The sequence below is a fragment of the Boleophthalmus pectinirostris genome, unplaced genomic scaffold, assembly GCF_026225935.1.
Source record: "Boleophthalmus pectinirostris isolate CB_2022bp ecotype Guang Dong unplaced genomic scaffold, ASM2622593v1 HiC_scaffold_18, whole genome shotgun sequence".
Classification (NCBI taxonomy): domain Eukaryota; kingdom Metazoa; phylum Chordata; class Actinopteri; order Gobiiformes; family Gobiidae; genus Boleophthalmus; species Boleophthalmus pectinirostris.
Genome location: NW_026571133.1, coordinates 23,950,287 through 23,971,933, shown reverse-complemented (window position 1 = coordinate 23,971,933; position 21,647 = coordinate 23,950,287). Strand labels below are relative to the sequence as shown.

The following is a 21,647-nucleotide window of genomic DNA, read 5'->3' as shown; positions in this document are numbered from 1 at the left end:
TTGTAAATATTTAAGACGTTAATAGATGCTATGTACAGCTCTGTATTGCCATTTCTGCTCCAAAATAATGTAAATACATGTAAATAAATTTATTTTCTTACTATGTTATTATAGCTTCTGAACCTGTGTTATTATATATATATATATATATATATATATATATATATATATATATATATATATATATATATATATATATATATATATATATATATATATATATATATATATATATATATATATATATATATAAAACTCATTCCTTTTATTTATTATTTTAAAATGTTCATAATAAAGTTGGATACAATGTGAGTACAGTGGTGAAGTCCATTCTTCACTATACATGTTAAGAGCATCTGTGTAATAAAAGCGCGCAGGTAACTCTACCCCTTCGTGATGTCACGAGGAGGAGTAATTGAACCTATGCTGAAGTCTGGAGCTAAAGTCTGGAGCTGTGGACCGGATCCCCGCCTCTCATCGGACCCACATTCCGCTACTAGGAACATGGCGCACTTAATGCGGACCAACTTTACACAAGGGAAATGTAGGAGTATTGCTAATTAGCCCAAACATCAGAAGTGTCGTTGTTGTTGCTAGCAGTAAGCTTTTGTCCCGTGTCCCGTGGCTCAGTGTTTTCCGACCCTCCTTCACTGTTGGTATGGGATGAAAGTTTGGAGCAGCAGTCACTGAAGTTAACGATGGAGAAGCCAAGAGCTAAGAAAGAAAAGGTAAATGGGCACGAAAACCTACAGGCTACTAGTTAGTTTGTTTAACAATATGGTAACCTATTTAGAATAAGTCATTAATACGCTTAGTTTCTTTGTTGCCTTAACAGTTTGTCTTAGCAGTAAATTCAAATCTAGTCTGTCTTTCTTCCTATTGACTTTGCACCGTTATTTTTCATGATAACTTTCCTTTTTAGACCTTTAGTCGGGTAACAATGTCATCTGGTGGACACTTGGAGTAGTAGATGCTTTAAGTTTGTGCCAGGTTCTGCTCAAAAGAAAAGTTAACATTCACAGCTGACACTAACAGATTGTCTAAACAATAATGGAAAAGTGACTTTACTATGTGTATGTCACTGTCACTAATAAAAGGGTCAGATAATGATAGTGGCTCAACATAAAGAGCATTTACCCCTGAACTATTCTTATTATCACAAGTGCAGAGAGACACTTCTCTGTTTTATACGTAATACGAAACTGTCTTTGTTCAGTGGAGCATTTTAAGCTACTTTAGTAGGCCACTATAAATTCAGTTCCATTATCCAGAGTTTAGTATTTTATTTTATTCTTATTTTTTTGCTTTGACCCAGAGAGACTGTAATTCAGTCTGTGTTTGACAGGGTGTGCATGGATCCTTTGCTATTGTTTTTCCACCATACAGATCTCATCTGATTTTATGGCCCTACAGTAGCTGTGCATTAGTCAGTGGTATATGTCATGACCATGACACTCTTGGTAAGGTTCAGTCAGAGCAGAGGCAGCATCACGTTGAGTGAGTACAAGCTGTCTGCTCATCCAAGTGTCTACTTATGTCAGGCGTCTTTTGTGTGCGTAAGATGCTGCTAAGCTAAAATGGCATCCATATGATGATAAGTAGTAGACCACATGCTCTTGGAGCTTTGTAATTTAAACATATAGAACCATTGTTATGCCTTATAATTTAAGAGACTGCCATAGCATCACTTTTATACCTGTATTATTTTAAATGTCCTAGCTATAAAACACAGATTTTGACACAATTCAACATAGTATTGATTAATAGGACCTTTAGTAGGTTGTACCGCAATATTAGAAAATATGCTGGCATACATAATGCTACATGCATTTAACCATACTGTGTTAACTTGCAATGTGAAATTACACAAGGTACGACAATGTTCATTTCATGAACTCTGATCTGTAGATTATGTCCAAATGCCATTTTAATTCTGGAAACCAAAATATTTCCACACAGAAACATTTCATGTATTGAAACGGTTTTCAAAATAATCAAGTCTTATGCCTTATTATGGCAATGTTGATACATCACAGAGGTGATGAATAACAGACATTATAACGTTACAGTTTTAAAAATTAATCGATGAATTGCTATTATTACTCCCAGCGATTACAATTTTTTTTTCCAGCTAATCTGTCTGTTCTCATAATAGAGTGCTGAAACTGCTGTAATATATTGGACAAAATGGTAAAAACACAGAACAAGCCAAAGAATTTTGTTTTGTTTTGTTTGATGAGCTCTGTTAATTTTATTACTTAAATAATATGGCAGCTGCCATACATTGCACTTTAAGCTATCCCATTGCCATTGTTCAAATGTATAAAAAAAACATTGTGTGTGAGGGAGAGAGAAAGAGGCAATAATGAGAGATAATGAAGGCCTTGGTGTGCACTCTGGTGAAAAGACAAATTTGGAAACACCAGATCTGGGAGGGGAACGCCGCTGCAAAAAACTAACCTCAGTGTGCAGTTTGTGCGGGTGTGACGGAAACCAATGAGAGGAACAGACTTTTGCTCAATTTTGGCTTTATCCTTCTTGATATCTCTGAGGAATTTAGGACACCGTAATAATAAAATATTTACTGTACTGTTTTACTAATAATAACTCACTGAAAAAAGCGAAATACAATGTATGTTGCTTTGGTAAAATTTTTTCACAGCAAAATACATTTACACATAAAGAGAATAACCACACTAATAACTGGTGTGTTTTTACAAAATAAATCTGATCATTAAAAGGATCTGATAATTTGGAAGGCAAAGTATATATAATTTTTAAACAACTTTCTAACCCTAACCTAGTGTAAATTTTTTTTTTTCATTATTGTCTTTGCTACATTAATTAGTCCCTTTTTGGTATATTTTTCCCTACCTGCACAGGTGTGAACAAGCAGATTACTCATATCAAATATCAACATTTCAATAAACACCAGAAATCAGATTACGATTTTTGATCTTTAGGCATCACAAACATAGCAAATGCTTTCTTATAATAATATTCCATTTCTCATTCTAAATTTAGTTTTTTATTTTCTGCAGTTCTCTTTTTTTGGCTCCCGCTCCAACAGTAAGACCAGTGGTGCCCAGCCTTCGCCCTCTTTATCCTCTTCCTCCCCAGTGTCTCCATCCTCTGCAGTTAAAAAACCTGATACCCAGTTCTCACCTGGTCTTGGCCTAAACAAAGCTGAATTCCTTGAGAGAGTCCGCCGCAGCAACCAGGCTTGCCAACAGGGGGAGTATGCATTGGCTGTTCGTTTATACACCGAGGCCCTCTCTGCGGACCCCCAAAACTGCATCTTGTACAGTAACCGCTCCGCTGCCTACCTCCGCCTTGGCCAGTACAGCACTGCCCTGGACGACGCTATCAAGGCACGACTCATCAACCCCAAATGGCCAAAGGTAAGAGGCAGGCTTCCATCTAACCTTGTGTCATGGCAAACACCAGTGTAATGAAAGAGGTGCAGCAAATGGAAGTGGGTGGGAAAACTGGACTTTTTTTGTATTTCAGTATAAGAGCATAAAGTAATATGGCTGTTAAATTGTTAGTATGATCCGTGAAAGCCTTAACACACTCTGCTGCACTAATGAAAGTTCATCAACAGGTCAGCGTGCTCAGAACCAGGTGTGAGTTTCTTGGCACCAGAAAATAGGATAAAAAGTGAAGGAAGTTGTTTTTTTCCTTCCTTTCTTCTGTATAGTCCTGTCACACTGTTATAGCTTTATATAGCTGAAAATGTTCAAAGGAAAAAGACTTTATATAAAACCTTTGTAGAATTGTGATTAGATTTCCAATTGATATTTTAACTGTAGGATTCTGTTCAAAGTTCACATCAAAAATCTAAAAATCTAAAATATGAACTGCTTAACATTAGAAGATCTAGATTTAGAGAAACTCGATCTAGATCTTCTACACTACCAGGATAGCACTTTTACACATAATAAAATGAGATCATAGGGATATTTAGCCTTTTGCAGACTACACAATACAATGTTTACATCATTTTATGTTTAAAAAAGATGTAACCTTTGCGATAACGTAATTGCAACCATTCAAATTACGATTGGTTAGTTAACGAGAGTTCTAGCTGTTCAATAGAAAGAGAGCATTTTAATGTTAGGTGTTTAAAGTAATTCAGAGGGGAAGCAGAATGTGGACCTGGCTAGGCGACTGGGGCTGTGCTTGTCCCTCTGCACTTCCTCTCTCGGTGGAGGAGAATGGACGGAAGGGCTGCCCGGGAGTGTGTGAGTGCACGGCTGTTATTTTGTTTTTCAAAGCACAGCCTTGGCCGGAGTTTTGCTCTTGAAGACAATACCAGAAGCAGCATTCCTCTGTGTGTGTGTTTGCTTGTGTGTGGCGTATCATTGCATTGGGCTCACTTATAATGAACTACTTCAAGAGTCTGTGTGTGTAAGCAACAGAGTAAGAGTTACTTCAGCTTGAGTGGGCTTTTTCTGCTTTTCACTTGGCACTGCTTTGTTTTCACTCCCCTTTTTGCTTTCTGTTCGACCTATTGCTACCTCTGCCGACTGCTCTGTTGGGCCAAGCGGCACAGACTGCATCTCACTAGATCAATGCAGTTTGGTCATGGGAACAGGGGGCATTTTCTTTTGGCACATTCCAAAGCTCTGATAAAATATCACTTCATTGTATTTTTGTCAATAAAAAAAAGTGCATTTATTTAGCTAATAAACTCTGATTGCTTACTTATTTCATAACTGTTGTTTATTTCTATAAGATAAAAAAAAAATTCTCATATCTTTATACATTTCTTTTGTGGGCTTCAACTTAAATAAAATGAATGTCTGCTTTACATTGCCTCTGACTGTGGTAGGCAGCAAAAGTTTTCTTTTTTTTTTAGCTTCCCCAAAAATAGACAAAAAAAATAATGATTTTTCATTTTGATTGTATTTATTGCACTGAAAAACATGTCCATACTGTAAACATACTTGCATCTCCACAAACCTGACTCTTATTTGGTGTGGTGGAGGGCCTTCATCTGCTTGTTTCCATCATAGACATATCTAAGAACATGGAGAAAGTTCCAAAGTATAGTTTTCTTTTTATTTCTATGGAATCAGTCAGGTGATACGCCACTGCCACCACTAGAAAGTTGCATACTTTACCTTTGGCATTGGCAATCCTAATCTTTATAAACTTGACCCTGTCTTTGACCCTGTCTTTGATTTATGATAAATTAGTATTATAAAGTATTGTAACTATTGAATGTTCTGGGTATGTTGTCCTGTTATTAGCAAACCCTTGATTACTGTACGCTGATATACTAAGACGGATATGTTGAGAATTTATAGCCATTATCAGTGAAGTGATTTTGATTAAAGGAGAGGCCAAACTGATGGCAGCCTGGCTGTTTACACTGAAGGACACAGTGTGTGCCCCAGTGTTCAGGCTTCCCCTGTAATTAAGAAACTCTAACCCTGTACTCCTCAGATATTATCCACATACATGCACAAGACTAAAGTCAGCCTGCCAATAACAGCCAGCACACATGCCCCCATAGATGTGTTTTAGCTGCTCTTTTATATGAGTTGACATGAGGTTGTGCAGATGCTGTATTCAGAATGGTGACCTTAGAGTAGGCCAGTAGGTTAATCCAGATCTTAACAAGGACTATGTGACCATGTGAGGAAAGCGGGGGAATAGGGTACATTTTGAGGATACTTTTATAATTTACAAAATGTGACAGAAAAAACAAATCCATTTTAAAATTTTAAAAAAGTGTATCAGATCAAATAAACATACAGTAGTTCCAATTAGAGGTAGGTGATATTGCCAAAAATCTCAATATGTCAATGTCAGTATTTTTCAGGACTATATAACAATATTCAGACCATATTAAGTCAGTTCAACAGATATTTGCCAAAATTTAACTTGGATGAAGTGAGGTTTAATTATCAGATAATAGTGAATGAATTGTAACCCACAAAAGCACATAATTAAAACGTATTCCTTTGTTTGTTCCATTTTTATATTTAGCATTTTGAGTTTTTATATTATAAAGGACATTCAAACAAAAACAATTTTGATATTTTTGATATATTACATGTGGTCACACCCTAAATGATGATTATATCCAGTTATTGTCAATGCCTGATTCATTGTTTGTTTGTTTGGGTTTTTTTTTTTTTTACTTTTGACTTTGACATTTTGAGAAGCTTTGTGAAGCAGTTGCAGTTTAATATTAAGAAAAAAAAAAAAAACAACAACATGACATTGGTGGACTGATGTTGGAAAAATACAGTGCTGCTGTCCCACTACCCACTAGAGGGCAGCTCTGACACATTGACAGAGTCACTAGTCTTCAGAAAGATATGTTCTAAATAAATAAATGTTTCACTGGTTCCACTTATTGTCATTATGTGCAATGAAATAACACAACCTCTACATAATCCACCATAACATTTTTGACTTCCAAGGGTACCTAGTATTTCTAAGATTCAAGATTGTTTTAATCTTTTTCTGATCTCAATACTTGGTAGTAAAACATGACTATTTGACTTGTTATTTTACATGCCATTTAAAGATTTATCTTGTGATGTATCTGTTTACATCCCTCAGGCTACAGAGGCTCTAATCATTTTACCTGTATGTTAAGTAAGCTTGTTTTATTTGGTTTTAATTGAGATATGCAGTCTTTCCTCAGCTTCTACACTACACTGTCATTAAAACTCACCTATGGTGTTTGCAGTTGGGTGTCCAAGCTGTCTGAGGGGAGAGAATTGCACAGAAAACAAAATTAAAACAGCACTGAAAGATAATGAAAGTGAAAGGCTGGGATTGTCTTTACTAAAACTCTGTGTGATTTAGATTGGAAGCAATGAGTGGCTTTTTAGTGAATGCTCTATTGTATCTGATGTCAAGCAAAGGTGATCAAATTTCAACAAGTAATTTATAAGTTGAAAAAAGGTGTGAAATTGTCAAACCTTTCATTAGCACCTCCTTATCAGCTCTCCCATTATTTTCAGTGTTAGTGAGTAGGCTAAATATGACCTTCAGATGTGTCCCGTGGGAGAGGGGAACCTCCCACCAGCCTCATTAACCCAATATACTGGAATGAAGGAGTTGAGCAAACTGCCACCTGTGTCACTGTGGAAGCTTTTACAGATGCACTGTGTAACTTTTTGGTTGAGGGTCCTTCATCTCCTTGTTTCTATGAATGTCATTGCTCTGCCTGGGATATTCTATACTATAACATTAAACAGCGCTGTCTTACATTTATTCAATCCAGGTGGTTGTATAGCTCAAAAATTGCCAGAAAAACAGGCATTCTAACTGAACAGGTTTGTCTCTCCAAAGATCTGACCTGTAACTTGGTCTGGTGTCCATGAAGATAGAATAATTTAATACCGTACTGTGAACAATTCCAGAGAAAGCAATAACATCTCCATGGAGAAAAGCATCATTCAGCATTGACAGAAATGCCACCAGAAAAGTTACACAACCCACCTTTAAGGCAAAAGGAGAAATTCAATTTGTCAACTGAACAAAAGTTTATATAGTTTAAATAAAAATAAACTTTTGTCCAGTTCACAAATTTAATTTCTACTTTTGCCATGGATTGTACCTGAAGGACTGAGGGATTTTACACCTGGACCTTTAAGTCCACACATGGTTAAATATAGTGTGTATTCATACTGTACAAACCTCGACTTGTATAATAACTATAAATATATAAACCGTGTCATAAGTGAACACTTGCTGAGTCAGTGTTAATTGAATAAGATAAGAATAGAAAAATCAGATCTTTGTGACATAATGCAGGCCACTGATCTGAACTGAGTTCATCAACACATCTAGACAATATGAATAACAGAAACAGCATAACATACTTAATTCAAAATTCAGTATTGTTCAGAATGTGTAATTTTGTCTTATTTTTTATAATTTGATTAAAGGATTTAGATAATTATGGTTAGGTTGCATACAAAAGCAATTGTGTGTGCAGACATGCATTAAGCCTTTTGGCTCATGCAGCTCCAGACTAAAAGCAACATACCTGTATAATTAGTTTAAAATCATTTAATTGTTGTTGCAAGTGTTTAATTATAGTAGAGTCTGTGAAGTTATTTAGTTGAACTGATTGAGTAAAGCCATGTTTTCCAGACTAGTGAACAGGCACCAGCATGAAGCCACATTCATTAATGCCCAGGTGTGTGTTCAGTGGCCATGTTGATGATATAATGCGGTCTATCAAAATTACTTTACATGTTGTGGCTATGATCAAGGGCTTATAGCGCTCACACACAAAAATAGAAATAGCATTAAAGATGCCTTTCTGTCATTGCTGTCGAAATGTGGTGTAAATACAGACTAAATTAAAGCTGCAAGTGGATGAGGGCCCTTCAATGCAAATGCCTATTGCCATTGCCCAAACAGTGAAACAAAGTGATTCAGGTTTACCATGGTCAGACAACATAAGTGTGATTAACAGATCCATTAGCTGGCAATTTGGTAAAACATTTTGAGAAGAACAAATCGTAAGAGCATGAGCACTCATTTGCTGTTTTATAATATTTTTATTCTAATATAATCCAATCAAAAAATATATAAAAAATATATATTTCATATAATGAATACATACAGTTTACTGTTTGTTTTTACATAGCCCCCTTCTTTTCCCTGTTGGACTCATGAGCACATGATATTGTTCATACTTGTACTTGTACAGATGCCGTGATAATGTTCTCTTGATCACATTTTGTCTATTGTTTAAAACTACTTTTAACTTTAAACTTTACAATTCAGTATACATTTATTTTAGCTTAAATGGCATTTTAGATGTGTTCTAACTTATATGCGATTTCCAGTTGCTTTCTTTGTGTGTTTCATCTCTCAGGTTGTAAATATGCAGTTTAATGTTTTCATGAAAAAACAATGAGCTTGGCACCAGCCATGAGCATAAACAAATAATGCTAACCCATGCTAGAAGATCTGCTGCATTATTGATACACTGCGAGAAATCTCTGCCTCTGATTTAAGATCAACACGCTTGGTCAAACAGATAGAACTGTCTCATCTTGAATACCCACACATATGGTGTTGGGCTCTACACATTTAAAACAGCCCTTTCTGGTATTTAGTGATAAACTTAAACATATTGTAGATTATCATGTTGCATATTGATCCTAAATCTGTGGACAGTACTCACTCCAAGATCAAATATATATATATATATTTTTGGTGCATAGTGCTTGTAACATTAGCCAATCCTAAGGCATTACATAAAGAGACATTAAAACGCAGCACAGAAACACAGACAGAAGTGTAAATACACCACAAACTTGGAATTGCTAAACATCTTCTTGTGAATTGCTGAGATTGGCCATATGATTTAAAAGTATAATTCAGGACACTGAAAACCAAAACTGCAGTCCAGTTTTGTACTGAATCTGATTCCTATACACTTTCTCTCTGAACGGTGAAGCACTTGTACAGAAGACTAACATTAAGCTCCGACTTGGAGACCGAAGACTTGACAGCACCGTAATGTGAGAAAATAGTAGAATTAAGAGCAAACCTTAGCTCTCTGGATCATTCTGTCTTAGATGTTAGATTCCCACTGTGTTGAGTCCAACATCAATCTTCAGTTTTACATGCATGTAGTCTTAAAAAATCACAAACCCATGCCTATTTTATTGAAAATGATACTATATTTGAATTAATGAATTAATATGTTCTTAATACTTTTTGACACATTCCATGGACTAACCTATTTTCAGATCTATGTACACATTTTCTTCAGGATTAGGGTCAGGGCTTAGTGACAGGCTATCACAAAACACTGAAGCCAAATTGAAGCCCAAGGTTCAGGTCGCTGATCTGCTTTATGGTGTATTGTTTAAGAGCTATATTGCACTAACTTTGTGATATTGAATTATAAACCAGATCTTACAGAATTACAGAAACATTCAGCTTGCATTTAAAATATAGTGATCTTTATATAGATCACAACATTGCTGTAAGGATTGTTAATCAGATTTTTGCCTGCATCAGGTTTATGTACTAAACATCATCAGTCGGATACAATATGCAACCCCAACCATGTTGCCATCCCTCTACATTCATATCAGTTAAATATCATCATTACGTAACAAGTTGCTAATTAAGATGTGTATATTCAGTATCAAGTTGTTTGAATATTCAAAATTATTCCCTGTCACATGTAATATCTCCTATAGGGAGTGTTTGATCAGGAGAGGAGCATTAACAAAAGTCTTTCTCTGCGTTTACCTGTTTCTGAATGTTACAACTGCATTACATCATTGTGAAAGTGCTTGATCTTCAGGTTGCTCTTGAAACCAAAGTCCAAGCATCACAGCAAAAGGCTCATTTATCTTTAATAGTTCAATCACAGAAATCGCTGTAGTGTTTAATATGTCGGCAAGATAATAGATAACTGGCATTGCTGTGTTAACTATTTCCATGCGCATGTTCTTTACTTATAAATTGTATATTTGATGACTACTTTATTATATTTAAGTTTTGATTTAAAAACTACAATTTTTGCTGTGCATTTATTGTAGACATAGCTGAATATGAAAGGCGATAGTAACTGAGTTCTTCTTCCACCATGCACTGTTAGACTTCAGGCATTAATTTTCAGACTAAAAGCTGGTGACGTGTAGTGATAGACAAATTATTACAGTATAGTATAGCTTAGTATACTGTCGCTGTGCTCTTTGGACAGTGTTGGTGGTGGTTGGAGGGGCCAGTTGCACAGATTTTAAGTCTCACTTTCAATTTGCCCACGGCAGCTGTGACTAATAGTAACTTAACTGTATGGAGTGAAATAATGCATGGTCTGGAAAAGTACTATATAAGACTAATGCATTATTATTGTATTATTATATATGTCCTTGGTTCTAGGATGGACACTCAGTAACAGAACTATCACATTTTGTTAACTGTGAATTTTAATAACACAGTAGGCTGGTGTCAAATTAGATTTTAGTGTGTTCAAGAAATACTTCTGTTTGTTGGTATAAATGTAATTCAAATTCAGTTTACTTTGCATGAGATCCTTCTCTGTTCTCTGTTGTGTCTAGTCTTGTGGAGGCTCCATTCTCAGAGCCCTATGATCCCCTATAATACAGCAGCTCCAATTTCAAAGAGCTCTAGTTTCCTCCTGACACTGAGATGGACTCAGGAGTGTTGGGTACCACAAAGCTTTTGTTTTCATTCAATTTAAATATTTACATTATTTGCTATTTTTGTGTTTAACTACTACTCACTCTTAAGTGAAATCGATGTAACTCTAACATATATAGACAGCATTCCAATAAAGGATAATTAGAAAAGGTTCACCTCCCCACAGATCTGATCTGTTTCTTGGCCTAGCAGTGCCACCTGCTTATCTCTATGAAGACAGATAACAGTAATGCCACACTGTGGAATATTCCAAACAAATAACATAATATAATAATCATTATCTGTATCCACTGAGACAAGCAGGTAATAGACCCTCCACCAGAAAAGTTACATACTGTAGTTTTAGTGAGTATTAATCTAATTAATATAAAAGGCCAATTTGCAATCTTGGGAAATCTAAATGTGAAGTGCTATCTTGTGGTGGGTGTGTGGGTGTGTGTGCGTGTGTGCGCGTGTGTGCGCGTGTGTGCGCGTGTGTGCGCATGTGTGCGTGCGTGTGTGTATGTGTGCCTGTGTGCATGTGTGAGAGAGAGCAAGTGGGAGGGGAGGCTGGAGCTGGAGGTGTAGAGTAGTGTTGTTTGTTGGGGCTCATAGGAGCAGACAGCAGCCGCAGCACAGAGACCATACCTTTGCAGTAGCAGACTGGAGAGATTACTGCTATTACATGGCATGCATCTTTCTCCCTGAACTCCAGGTTTTTGGAGTATAACTGAGATGAGAAATGTAACTTTTGGGAGTATATATCAAGGATACTTTCTACCTGTTTTACTATATTTCAAGTTTTGTCTTCAGAGGCTCGCATCTCAGACTTGAAATGTATTTGCTGGTGCCATGGATTACTCCAGCCATGCCTTACGCAGGATTAGCACTTTGAGGTTGTTCACCCTTTTTTTCGGACACCCCTCACCTGTCATCTAAATATGATGAAATGGCAGCCCCGGAAAAAGGTGAGTGAACAGTGACAGGTGCACATGGCTTTATTTACAAGTACCTTTTCTTTATTGAACTTTGCAAAGGATGATCATTATTTGCGTTTGATTTGATTAGCATTTCAGAATAACAGCAACAGCAGTATCTCCTTCTTATTATGTAAAAAATTAGCTTTTACTTTACTCACTATAAGATTTTTGTGAGTTCACAAACTCATAAAAATTCATCCAGCCAGTCAATGATTGTTGCAAATTGGCCCAGGCCACCAGTGGTTCGGGACGATCACAGAGCAGCATTGTGGTTTGGGTGTAATCCACAGGTGAAGTGCCCAAACAAGCCAAAACAAAAATAGACTGAAGTAGTGTAGCTGACAAACGTGCTTAGGGAGCGCTTTGTGCATTTTAGGCTGGAAAAGATGGCTATGTTTTTCTCTCTACTGAATTTTACAAGGTTGATTTCTCAGCTTGTTCCTCTGTTGTGACACTCTGTTATGACACTTTCATTAGCCAGATTAGTGATCACTATACCCCTAGTCGTCAGTAGAGAAGACTTTGAGCCCTGAATGTAATCGTGAGAAGACCAAAGTTTCCTCTCACCTTGAGGTTTCTGTGAGCTGATCAGTCCAGTCACAAGCTATTGTGCTAAGGAATGAAAGAAAGAATGAAAAGAATGTACATGGAATACCTGTATTGTGGCATATCCCTGTATCTCTCTAGTACTTCTTACTTCACACCATGTCGAACACTCCCCTCAATTTCACTTTGAGACTACAGGATCATACTAACCTGACAGCTACATGTGCACTGCCTCAGGATCCTTGGGTGATGAAAGCCTGTGAAACACGTAGACTACTTTCACTTTTTTTTGTTCTTTTGTACCAGTCAACACCTGTCTGCAACAGTAAAAACTCTAAAACCTAAACGGTGAGCATTTGTGGTACGTTTTTGAACATAAGGGCACCACCATTTTTTAAGAATGTGGTTAAGTTAATACAATCAGGTCAATGTTTTTCAATCTAGCAATCAAATTTTGGCCATATTTTGACCTCGCTTGCTCTTCTACCAACATCTAGAACAGGGGTCGGCAACCCAAAATGTTCAAAGAGCCATATTGGCCCAAAAAAACAAAAAACATACCTGCCTGGAGCTGCAAAAACTTAAAAGCCTTATATAAGCCAAATATGAAGGCAACATAGGCTGTCAGTATTAGGGATGGGCATTCGATGAAATTTTCTTAATCGATCGTCGGAAGAATTAACGATCGATTATCGATTAATCATTAACGTTTTTATATTAAAATGATCATCATTATTATTACTATCTGCACTACTAATCTGCATAAATAAATTCAACTTTACGACATATAAACCATAACGACTCTAGAGCCACATCAATCCGTTTGACATTATAATGTGTTTAATTCAATTTTGCGCAACTCTCACAGAAACTAAACTTAAAACCGCATCACTAATTTGCATAAACTCAGCGAAGATAAACCTACAGCTCTTGTGCGCCGATGCGGTCAATTTCTGTAGGATTAAAAGACAGGACTCGGTGGAATACAGGTTAGTGTGACCATATTTGCATTTGTCAAAACCAGGACACCGTACGGGGGGGTGGGAGGTGAGTCCTCGTCATCGACATTGCGCGACTCTCACCTGACAAAGCCGACCGCGGCCCGCCACGTTCCTTTGACCTGCTCCCCAGCCCCTCTGCCCCCCATCATTTGAACTGGCCGTATAAAGCATTCCTCAAAAGTTGTCATGGCCTATTTTACTTTAAATTACTTTTTGGCAAATAATAACATATCTGCATCTTGTATTTTATTGATATTTTCACTTAAAAAAGTATGATGAAAAAGATGATTATATAAAGTATTTATATTTATATTTAAATAATTATCCGCGACCCGGCCCCGGATAAGCGGACGAAAATGGATGGATAATTATATGACGTCTTTACATTTGCTGCTGAATTTTCATCACCTAACCAGCTCGAGATCAAACTGTGACAGTCAACGCACACGCAGAGTACTCTAGTGCAGTTAAAGCCAGCAAAATGGCTCGTGGTAAAGTACGAAACGTTGACAGAGAGCGCAGAGTTTTTAAAGAACAGTAGATGATTGATTATTTTTTTGTTCACTGTAATAACTGTGCAGTTTGTCTAATATCAGTCAGGAGCGATAACGTGGCCCCTAGAGCAATAATGTGACCCCCACAGAAAAAAGTTTGGTGACCCTTATTCAAGACCAGGCTGCTTAAAGCAATTCTAGTTGTAATATTGATTAGTATCTGGGTCTCAATATTTTTCTACAATCCTAGATGTAATTATAGGTGGTTTCAATTACATCATACTTTGGGTTTATCTTATTATGGGCTTCTTTGAAATATTTCCTCATATGTCATCATTAGAGCTGATTTATTACTTTTTATCCATCTTTGAACCATAAAGATGCTATTTGTCTTTAGCCATGGATTTATAAATATCCTTAGCATAAATATCCTTAACTTTTTTTCTTGAATCAATTAACATTAAGCAATTTTGTATATAACCTTTGAAAGTCCGTTTCCTGATTACAAGTGTGACATAGACTTTGAAACTGCCCATAAGGGATGTTAAGCTTTGTAATCGGGAAGAGGACTTCCTAGAGCAGGCAGAGGCTATGTCAGGTTCCTAGATAGAGGCTACCAGGCTACAGTGGTCAGGGACGACTGTGACAGGGCTCAGTCTCTTGATTGGGCCACTTTAGAACACTACAGTGAGGTCCAAAGAGCTATCTCGCCCTGTGTTTGTTACCACTTACAATACTTGTGCTGAACAAATCAAAAATATCGTTAAGGACAATTGGTCTACACTCTTAAGTGACCCTGCATTAAGCAAGGTCTTCCCTGAACCACCTTTATTTTCTTTTAGACATGTTCTAAATTTTCAAGGCCAGATGATAAATTCTTACCTTCCTCCAGAATATAAAACCTGATTGCAAAATCCTACTGGCACATTTAAATGTTTGAACTGTCTTCATAGTCCAAATGTCCTACAAACAAAAACATTCATGAATGTACACAGTAATAAATAATTCACACAAAATCATTTCACTAATTTTAATACTAATGTTATATATCGTCGAGAAGGTTTTTTCCTATGTTGGCCGCTCGAAAAGAGAGACATGAGAGATTGCCTGGACGAGCACAAATATGTGCCCAGAGTAAAGAACCAGGACTACCCAATGGCGTTGCATTTTTGTCCATCCGTCCATCTATCCATTTTCTTCCGCTTATCTGGTGCTGGGTCGCGGGGGCATCAGTCTAAGCAGGGAATCCCAAACTTCCTTCACCCCAAACACTTCCTCAAGCTCCTCTGGGGGGATCCTGAGACGTTCCCAGGCCAGGTTCCCTCCAGCGTGTCCTGGGTCTTCCCCGGGGCCTTTTTCCAGTGGGACATGCCCAGAACATCTCCCAAGGAAGGCGCCCAGGAGGTATCCGGAACAGATGACCGAGCCACCTCAGCTGGCTCCTCTTGGCGTGGAGGAGCAGCAGCTCTACTCTGAGCTCCTCCTCTGTGACTGAACTCCTCACCCTGTCTCTAAGCGAGCCCCCAGCCACCTTGCAGAGGAAACTAATTTTGGCCGCTTGTATCTGTGATCTTGTCCTTTCGGTCATTACCCAGAGCTCATGACCATACGTGAGGGTAGTCACATGGATTGACCAGTAAATCGAGAGCTTTGCCTTTCGGCTCAGCTCCTTCTTCACCACAACAGTCCGATACAGTGACCGCATTACTGCAGACGCTGCAGCAATCTGCCTGTCAATCTCACTCTCCATCCTCCCCTTGCTCGTGAACAAGACCCTGAGATACTTAAACCCCTCCACTTGAGGCAGGGCCTTCCCACCCACCCAGAGATAACAAGCCACCTTTTTTCAGGTGAGAATCATGGCCTCAGACTTGGAAGAGCTGATCCTCATCCCAGCCACTTCACACTTTGCTGCAAACCTCTCCAGTGCACATTGCAGGTCCTGGCTTGATGAAGCCATCAGGACATCATCTGCCAACAGCAGAGATTAGATCCTGTGGTCCCCAAACCGGCTCCCCTCTGGCCCCTGACTGCACCTAGAAATTCTGTCCATAAATACAATGAACAGAACCAGTGACAAAGGGCAGCCCTGGCTGAGTCCAGCATGCTGCCCAACAGGTCTGACTTACTGCCGGCAATGCAAACACAGCTCCTGCTCCGGTCATACAGGGACCGGACAGCCCTTAGCAAAGGGCTCCGAACCCCATACTCCTAGAGCACCCCCCACAGGACATCACGAGGGACACGGTTGAATGCCTTCTCCAGATCCACAAAGCGCATGTGGACTGGTTGGGCATATTCCCATGAACCCTCAAGCACCCGAGCCGGTCCAGTGTTCCAGGACCAGGATGAAAACCACACTGCTTTTCCTGGATCCGAGGTCCGACTATCGGCCGGTTTCTCCTCTCCAGTATGGGGCGGCTGAGGAGTGTGATTCCCCTGTAGTTGGAACACACCCTCCCGTCCCCCTTCTTATACAGCAGAGTGTTATAGCTATAATGGATTTTCACAAAATGCAAAGTATAGGAAGCCTTTGCATTTTTAAAGGTCTGTTAACTGTATTTTTCATCGTGCAACTTTTATGTATTTATTTTTTTGAGTGCTTGGACTTTGTTGTGTCTTAATGCGTTTTGTATTCCTGTTCTCAGCTCCATGGCATATCTGAGCAAGACCCATTTTATTGGCGTATAATGAAATAAATGAAGTCAGTGTTCATATAGAGCTAATTACAATCAGTTATCCCAAACTTCCTCACCCTAGCACATTGTGCACAGTGTTTTCTACTGCCTAGAACAACCTAAGCTGATGCTGATAAAAAATGCACAAAGGAATTCTTAGTGCGCTGACCACAACTGTAATGTGTCTCCATGAGTGTCATTCTGACACATTCTTCAGCTTTGTCCCTGAGACATACTTCTCAAACAGTCTGTATATTTCACACAGGCATCATCAGTCTTCCAGTCATGGACTAATAGATACATATTGAAAAGTGTTTCAATACACACTCACAAAAGAAAAAGTTGACCTCAAATAAATATTACATCACCTTTTTCCTTATACTTGTATGTTAAATAAATGTACATTCCATAGTGCGTATATATGAGTGGACCACCAGTGTTGTGCATGAACGAGTTCAAAAGAACGCGTTCATTGAACACGTTCATTTTTCAGTGAACTTTGAACTGAACGCAAACACTTTTGTAAATCAAGAACTTGAACGTGAATTTGTTCAAATTATGTGTGATGAACGACGTACGTCACTGTTGGGGTTCAGTTAAACGTCGGAATTTGTTTTCACCTGACGAGTGACGATCTGCTCACACTTCACCTCGCGAAACCACAGCCGCGTGTCAACGCGCGAAGGCGACTCCACCGGCAGCTTTAGTGGAACGTACGGGCTCTTGTGTCTCTCAATGTGAAGTCATTTAAACTTGACTGGGCGCGTTTAGCTGCTTGTATTTACCTTCTGTACAGGCTGACCACGGCAAACGCAAGGATTTCAAAAGTAAATTTCAAAGCACTAATTAACAGTCTATGTGGATCTGGGCTCTTTCACATGATACAGAACTGCCCAGGGAGCACAATGTGCTGATGGTAAATGCACAAATACAACAATAGATACATGCTCTCTGTGTATTTTGACGGGGATACGCGCCTACGCTCGTGTAGAGCGTCAAAAAATAGGATGGATCCTATTTTCTGAAATCTACACGCACAGGACGTGCTGCTCCGCGCGCATATTATTTTACTTGGTACATATGTCAGTAACGCGCGTCACAATGCTTTTTAACCTGGATTGAAATGGTGGGTTTTTCGTTTTTCTTCATACAAATTTGCTAAAATCACCGCGATATCAGCAGCGGTGAAACGCCGGAGGTACGCCCGCGTAGACCGTGAAAGGACCGACGCAGAAGTCCGCGCTCCACCGAGCTAAACGCAGCTGACGCCCGATCGCACTCGGGGTTCTCTCAGGGGCGGTCCTAGATTCCAAGTTCTAGTCCAGGATTAGTCTTGGTTTAGTCCTGGTTTAGTCCTGGTTCAGTTCTGGTTTAGACCTGGTTTAGTCCTGGTTCAGTTCTGGTTTAGTCCTGGTTCAATCCTGGTTTAGACCTGGTTCAATTCTGGTTCAGTCCTGGTTTAGTCTTGGTTTATTCCTGGTTTAGACCTGGTTCAGTCCTGGTTCAGTTCTGGTTTAGTCCTGGTTTAGACCTGGTTTAGACCTGGTTTAGTCCTGGTTCAGTTCTGGTATAGACCTGGTTTAGTCCTGGTTTAGACCTGGTTTATTCCTGGTTTGGACCTGGTTCAGTTCTGGTTTAGTCCTGGTTTAGACCTGGTTTAGACCTGGTTTAGTCTTGGTTTAGTCCTGGTTCAGTCCTGGTTCAATCCATATACGGCGCAAAAGTTCAGCATCTTAACAGTTCTTTTGGTGAGAGTAAATTAAAGGTTGTATGGAGGATTTTTTATTTATTTTTTTGGTTTCAAGTTGTCAATGATAGCATTATAGAGGTGCAGTAGCCTTGTAATTATGATGACCAAAAAAAAGAGAATAAAAATTCATCAACTCTGGACGTGGTGGGGCCAGCTAAACATTTGCCAATAGATAACGACACTGCCTCGTTATCTGTTAGCTGACAGGCTGTCAATCAATCTCCCTACGTTTCTAGCGTAACTGACTTGCCTGCGCGCCGCCGGTACGTGGTTTACGTACGCCTGTCACGCAGTCCACAGACGCAAGACGCACAGACGCTGTTTACTCCACCAACGCAACAGTTCTTAGCGGCTTTTTTTGACCTATATCTTCCTCGCAGTTAGCACAAAGTTTGTTGCAATGGCAGACAAGAATCCAGGAGCAGTTAGCCACAAAAGAAAGTCCAGTTTTTGAGGTCACTGAAAGAAGAAGACAAGGGGAAAAGCAGCGAAAGCCAAACTAAGGTGATTCTTGAAGATTCATTCCAGCGATGGCGCGACTGAAGCAGACGCAGGGTCTAAAGACTGACGCATTGGTCGCCAAATTACTCCTGGACAGGTCACTTATGAAAACGTACTTTATTTCCAAGAGATAGTCAAACGTTTTTCAGGACACGAAAGCGATATCCTATGTCTGAAAACGTAATTTTCAAGGCAAAGAAGGAGTCCGCTTGCTGCTGCGTGTTGTAGCTAGTTCATTCGCACGGAATCTCCACGCATGTCCGCACACCCGCTCCCCCCGCTCCTTACTTCTCCGCCTTGCCTAACCAACACTGTAGTTAGTTGTTTACAAGTCATGTGCAGCGCACCGGCTGTAAACAAACCTGTTTCTGGCGTAAAGAGGAGGCGGGAGAAGGCGTTTCTACGTAGGGAGCTGTAGGGGAGGGGAGGTGGTTTCACGCATGCGCAACATTTGAAAAAGGACAAACAGTCGCTGGATTTCTCGTTCCTTGGAAAATCCTCTATACAACCTTTAAAAGTGCTGCAATAGTCATATAATGTTTTACATTTTAAATACAGTAATATTGTAATGTAACAAATTACTTTGAAATGACAGTAACAAGTCATAAATAACACATTACAGTTTTAAAGTCACTTGCCCAACAGTGGATCTTGTAAAGTTGTTGTAAACTAGAAGTCAGTTTGAAAAATAAATGCAGCCTTTCATTTACAGATCTCATCTAAATATAAAATGAACTGAACTTTGAACTAGTTCAAAATTAAAATTGTGAACTATGAACGTGAACTATTCACTTTGAACAAGTGTGAACTGAACTTTGAACTAGTTCATGAAAAGTGTGAACTTGCACAACACTGTGAGTGGACATAGCTGACTTGCTTGCCGCCGCGTGCCCAATAGGACGTTCGCCAGGAGCCTCTCCCGGTTCCTCCTAACCCTTGCTCCAATTGAATTACATTGGGATCTTGTCGCCCCCTCCCTCTGTAACTGCTGCAGTGAGCCTCATCATTTTGGTTGTAAAATGTTCATATTAACCCGCTCTACATGATCCTGAATTTTTTTTTTGTGGCTATTTTGTCCATCAAAAAAATTTTATTCATAACACAGAACCTGGCTCTAGATTTGCTCCTGTAACCGTTAGCATCGCGAGCCTCATTTGAGTGGCGCTGAACACTATGAGTGACATCACACTTGCTTAGTGCACTTCTTTTATACAGTCTATGGTACATACAGTGTTTTATGTATTATTATAATTTGCTCTGGAAGAAAAAAAAAACAGGCAAACCTTCAGGCAAAATAATTATTTAATGGAAAAAGGTGATAAACTATTTATTTAAGGTAAACATTTAATGTTGTAAACACTTTGTGTAAAACCTCTGCAAAAGTAACTATAAGTGTTATTATACTGAAGTCTATTGTGAGAAGCATGTGTTAACCTTGGCTCAGCCTCCACCTGTTTTCACTCAGAGCTAGTTTCTAGAAATGTCCAAGCTGTCATAGAAGAGGAGTTGTCCACAGCTTTTGGAAAACATTATTTATGATAGTCACACATTTCTTTTTTACATACATATATTCTGCAACTGTAAATTTAATGGTTTGTCATAATTTGTTGCTTTATTGTGGCTATGTATTATGCTGACAGCCAGAGTGTCCACCTGGTATTCACTGCAGCTTAGTGTGGAAGCAGTGATGTACAAATGTCAGCATTTCAATGGGCTAAGCCAACTGAAATCTCTGTTTAAAAAAAAAAAGAAAAAATAAGTGGTACAGCAAAAAAAGAGCGGCACATGGGTGGGATGGGGGGCACAGTGGAGAACAAATGGCCAGGGTGTGTATTGTCTTTAATTATTTTCCTCGCTCTGCTGAGACAGCAGGAGTTGTATAATGTGGTTAAGGAAGGCAGAGGGCAGCCAGTAATGTCTTGTGCCATGTTGGTCACCCTCTGCAGATGCTTCATGTCAGCCTCTGTGCAGCTAGAGTGCCACACTGTCACAGCATATGTTAGCAGGCTCTCAATGGTGGAACGATAAAAGGTCACCAGCAGGCTTGTGTTTAGTTGCTCCTTCCTGAGTACCCTCAGGAAGTGTAGCTGCTGCTGGGCCTTTTTGACCAATGCTGAGGTGCTGACTGAACAGGAGAGAACCGCAGAGATGTGAACAATAAGGAATTTGAAGGACTCCACTCGCTCCACACTTTGGCCGTTGATGTACAGGGGGGCAGGGGTGGCTCTGTTCTGCCAAAAGTCCAGGATGAGTTCCTTAGTCTTGGTGATGTTCTCTCTCCTATCAGCCTCTCCACCATCGTGTCATCAGCAAATTTGATAATGATGTTCTCTGGGTGGGTGGTACTGCAGTTGTGAGTGTAGAGCGAGTAGAGGAATGGGCTCAGCACACAGCCCTGGTGGGAGCCGGTGGTGAGAGTGCGGGTGGACGATAGGTGGGGACCCAGTTTCACCTGCTGGGGTCGGCTGACCAGAAAATCCTTAATCCAGGAGCAGGTGGATTGTAGGAGCCCCAGGTTAGCCAAGTTGGGGATCAGGATGTCTGGTATT

At 39.3% G+C, this 21,647-nt stretch overlaps 1 protein-coding gene across 1 annotated transcript in view; it reads left to right on the top strand.

Annotated features, from left to right (window-relative positions):
- Positions 1–491: 491 nt before the first annotated feature.
- The window catches only part of ttc28 (tetratricopeptide repeat domain 28), a 54,220-nt gene continuing 33,064 nt past the window's right edge, over positions 492–21,647 (top strand). The window contains exons 1-2 of the mRNA XM_055153687.1: positions 492–728; positions 3,042–3,401. Of these exons, the coding sequence (XP_055009662.1) occupies positions 699–728; positions 3,042–3,401 (390 nt within the window). The 5' untranslated portion in view covers positions 492–698. The remainder of the gene's footprint in view (positions 729–3,041; positions 3,402–21,647) is intronic.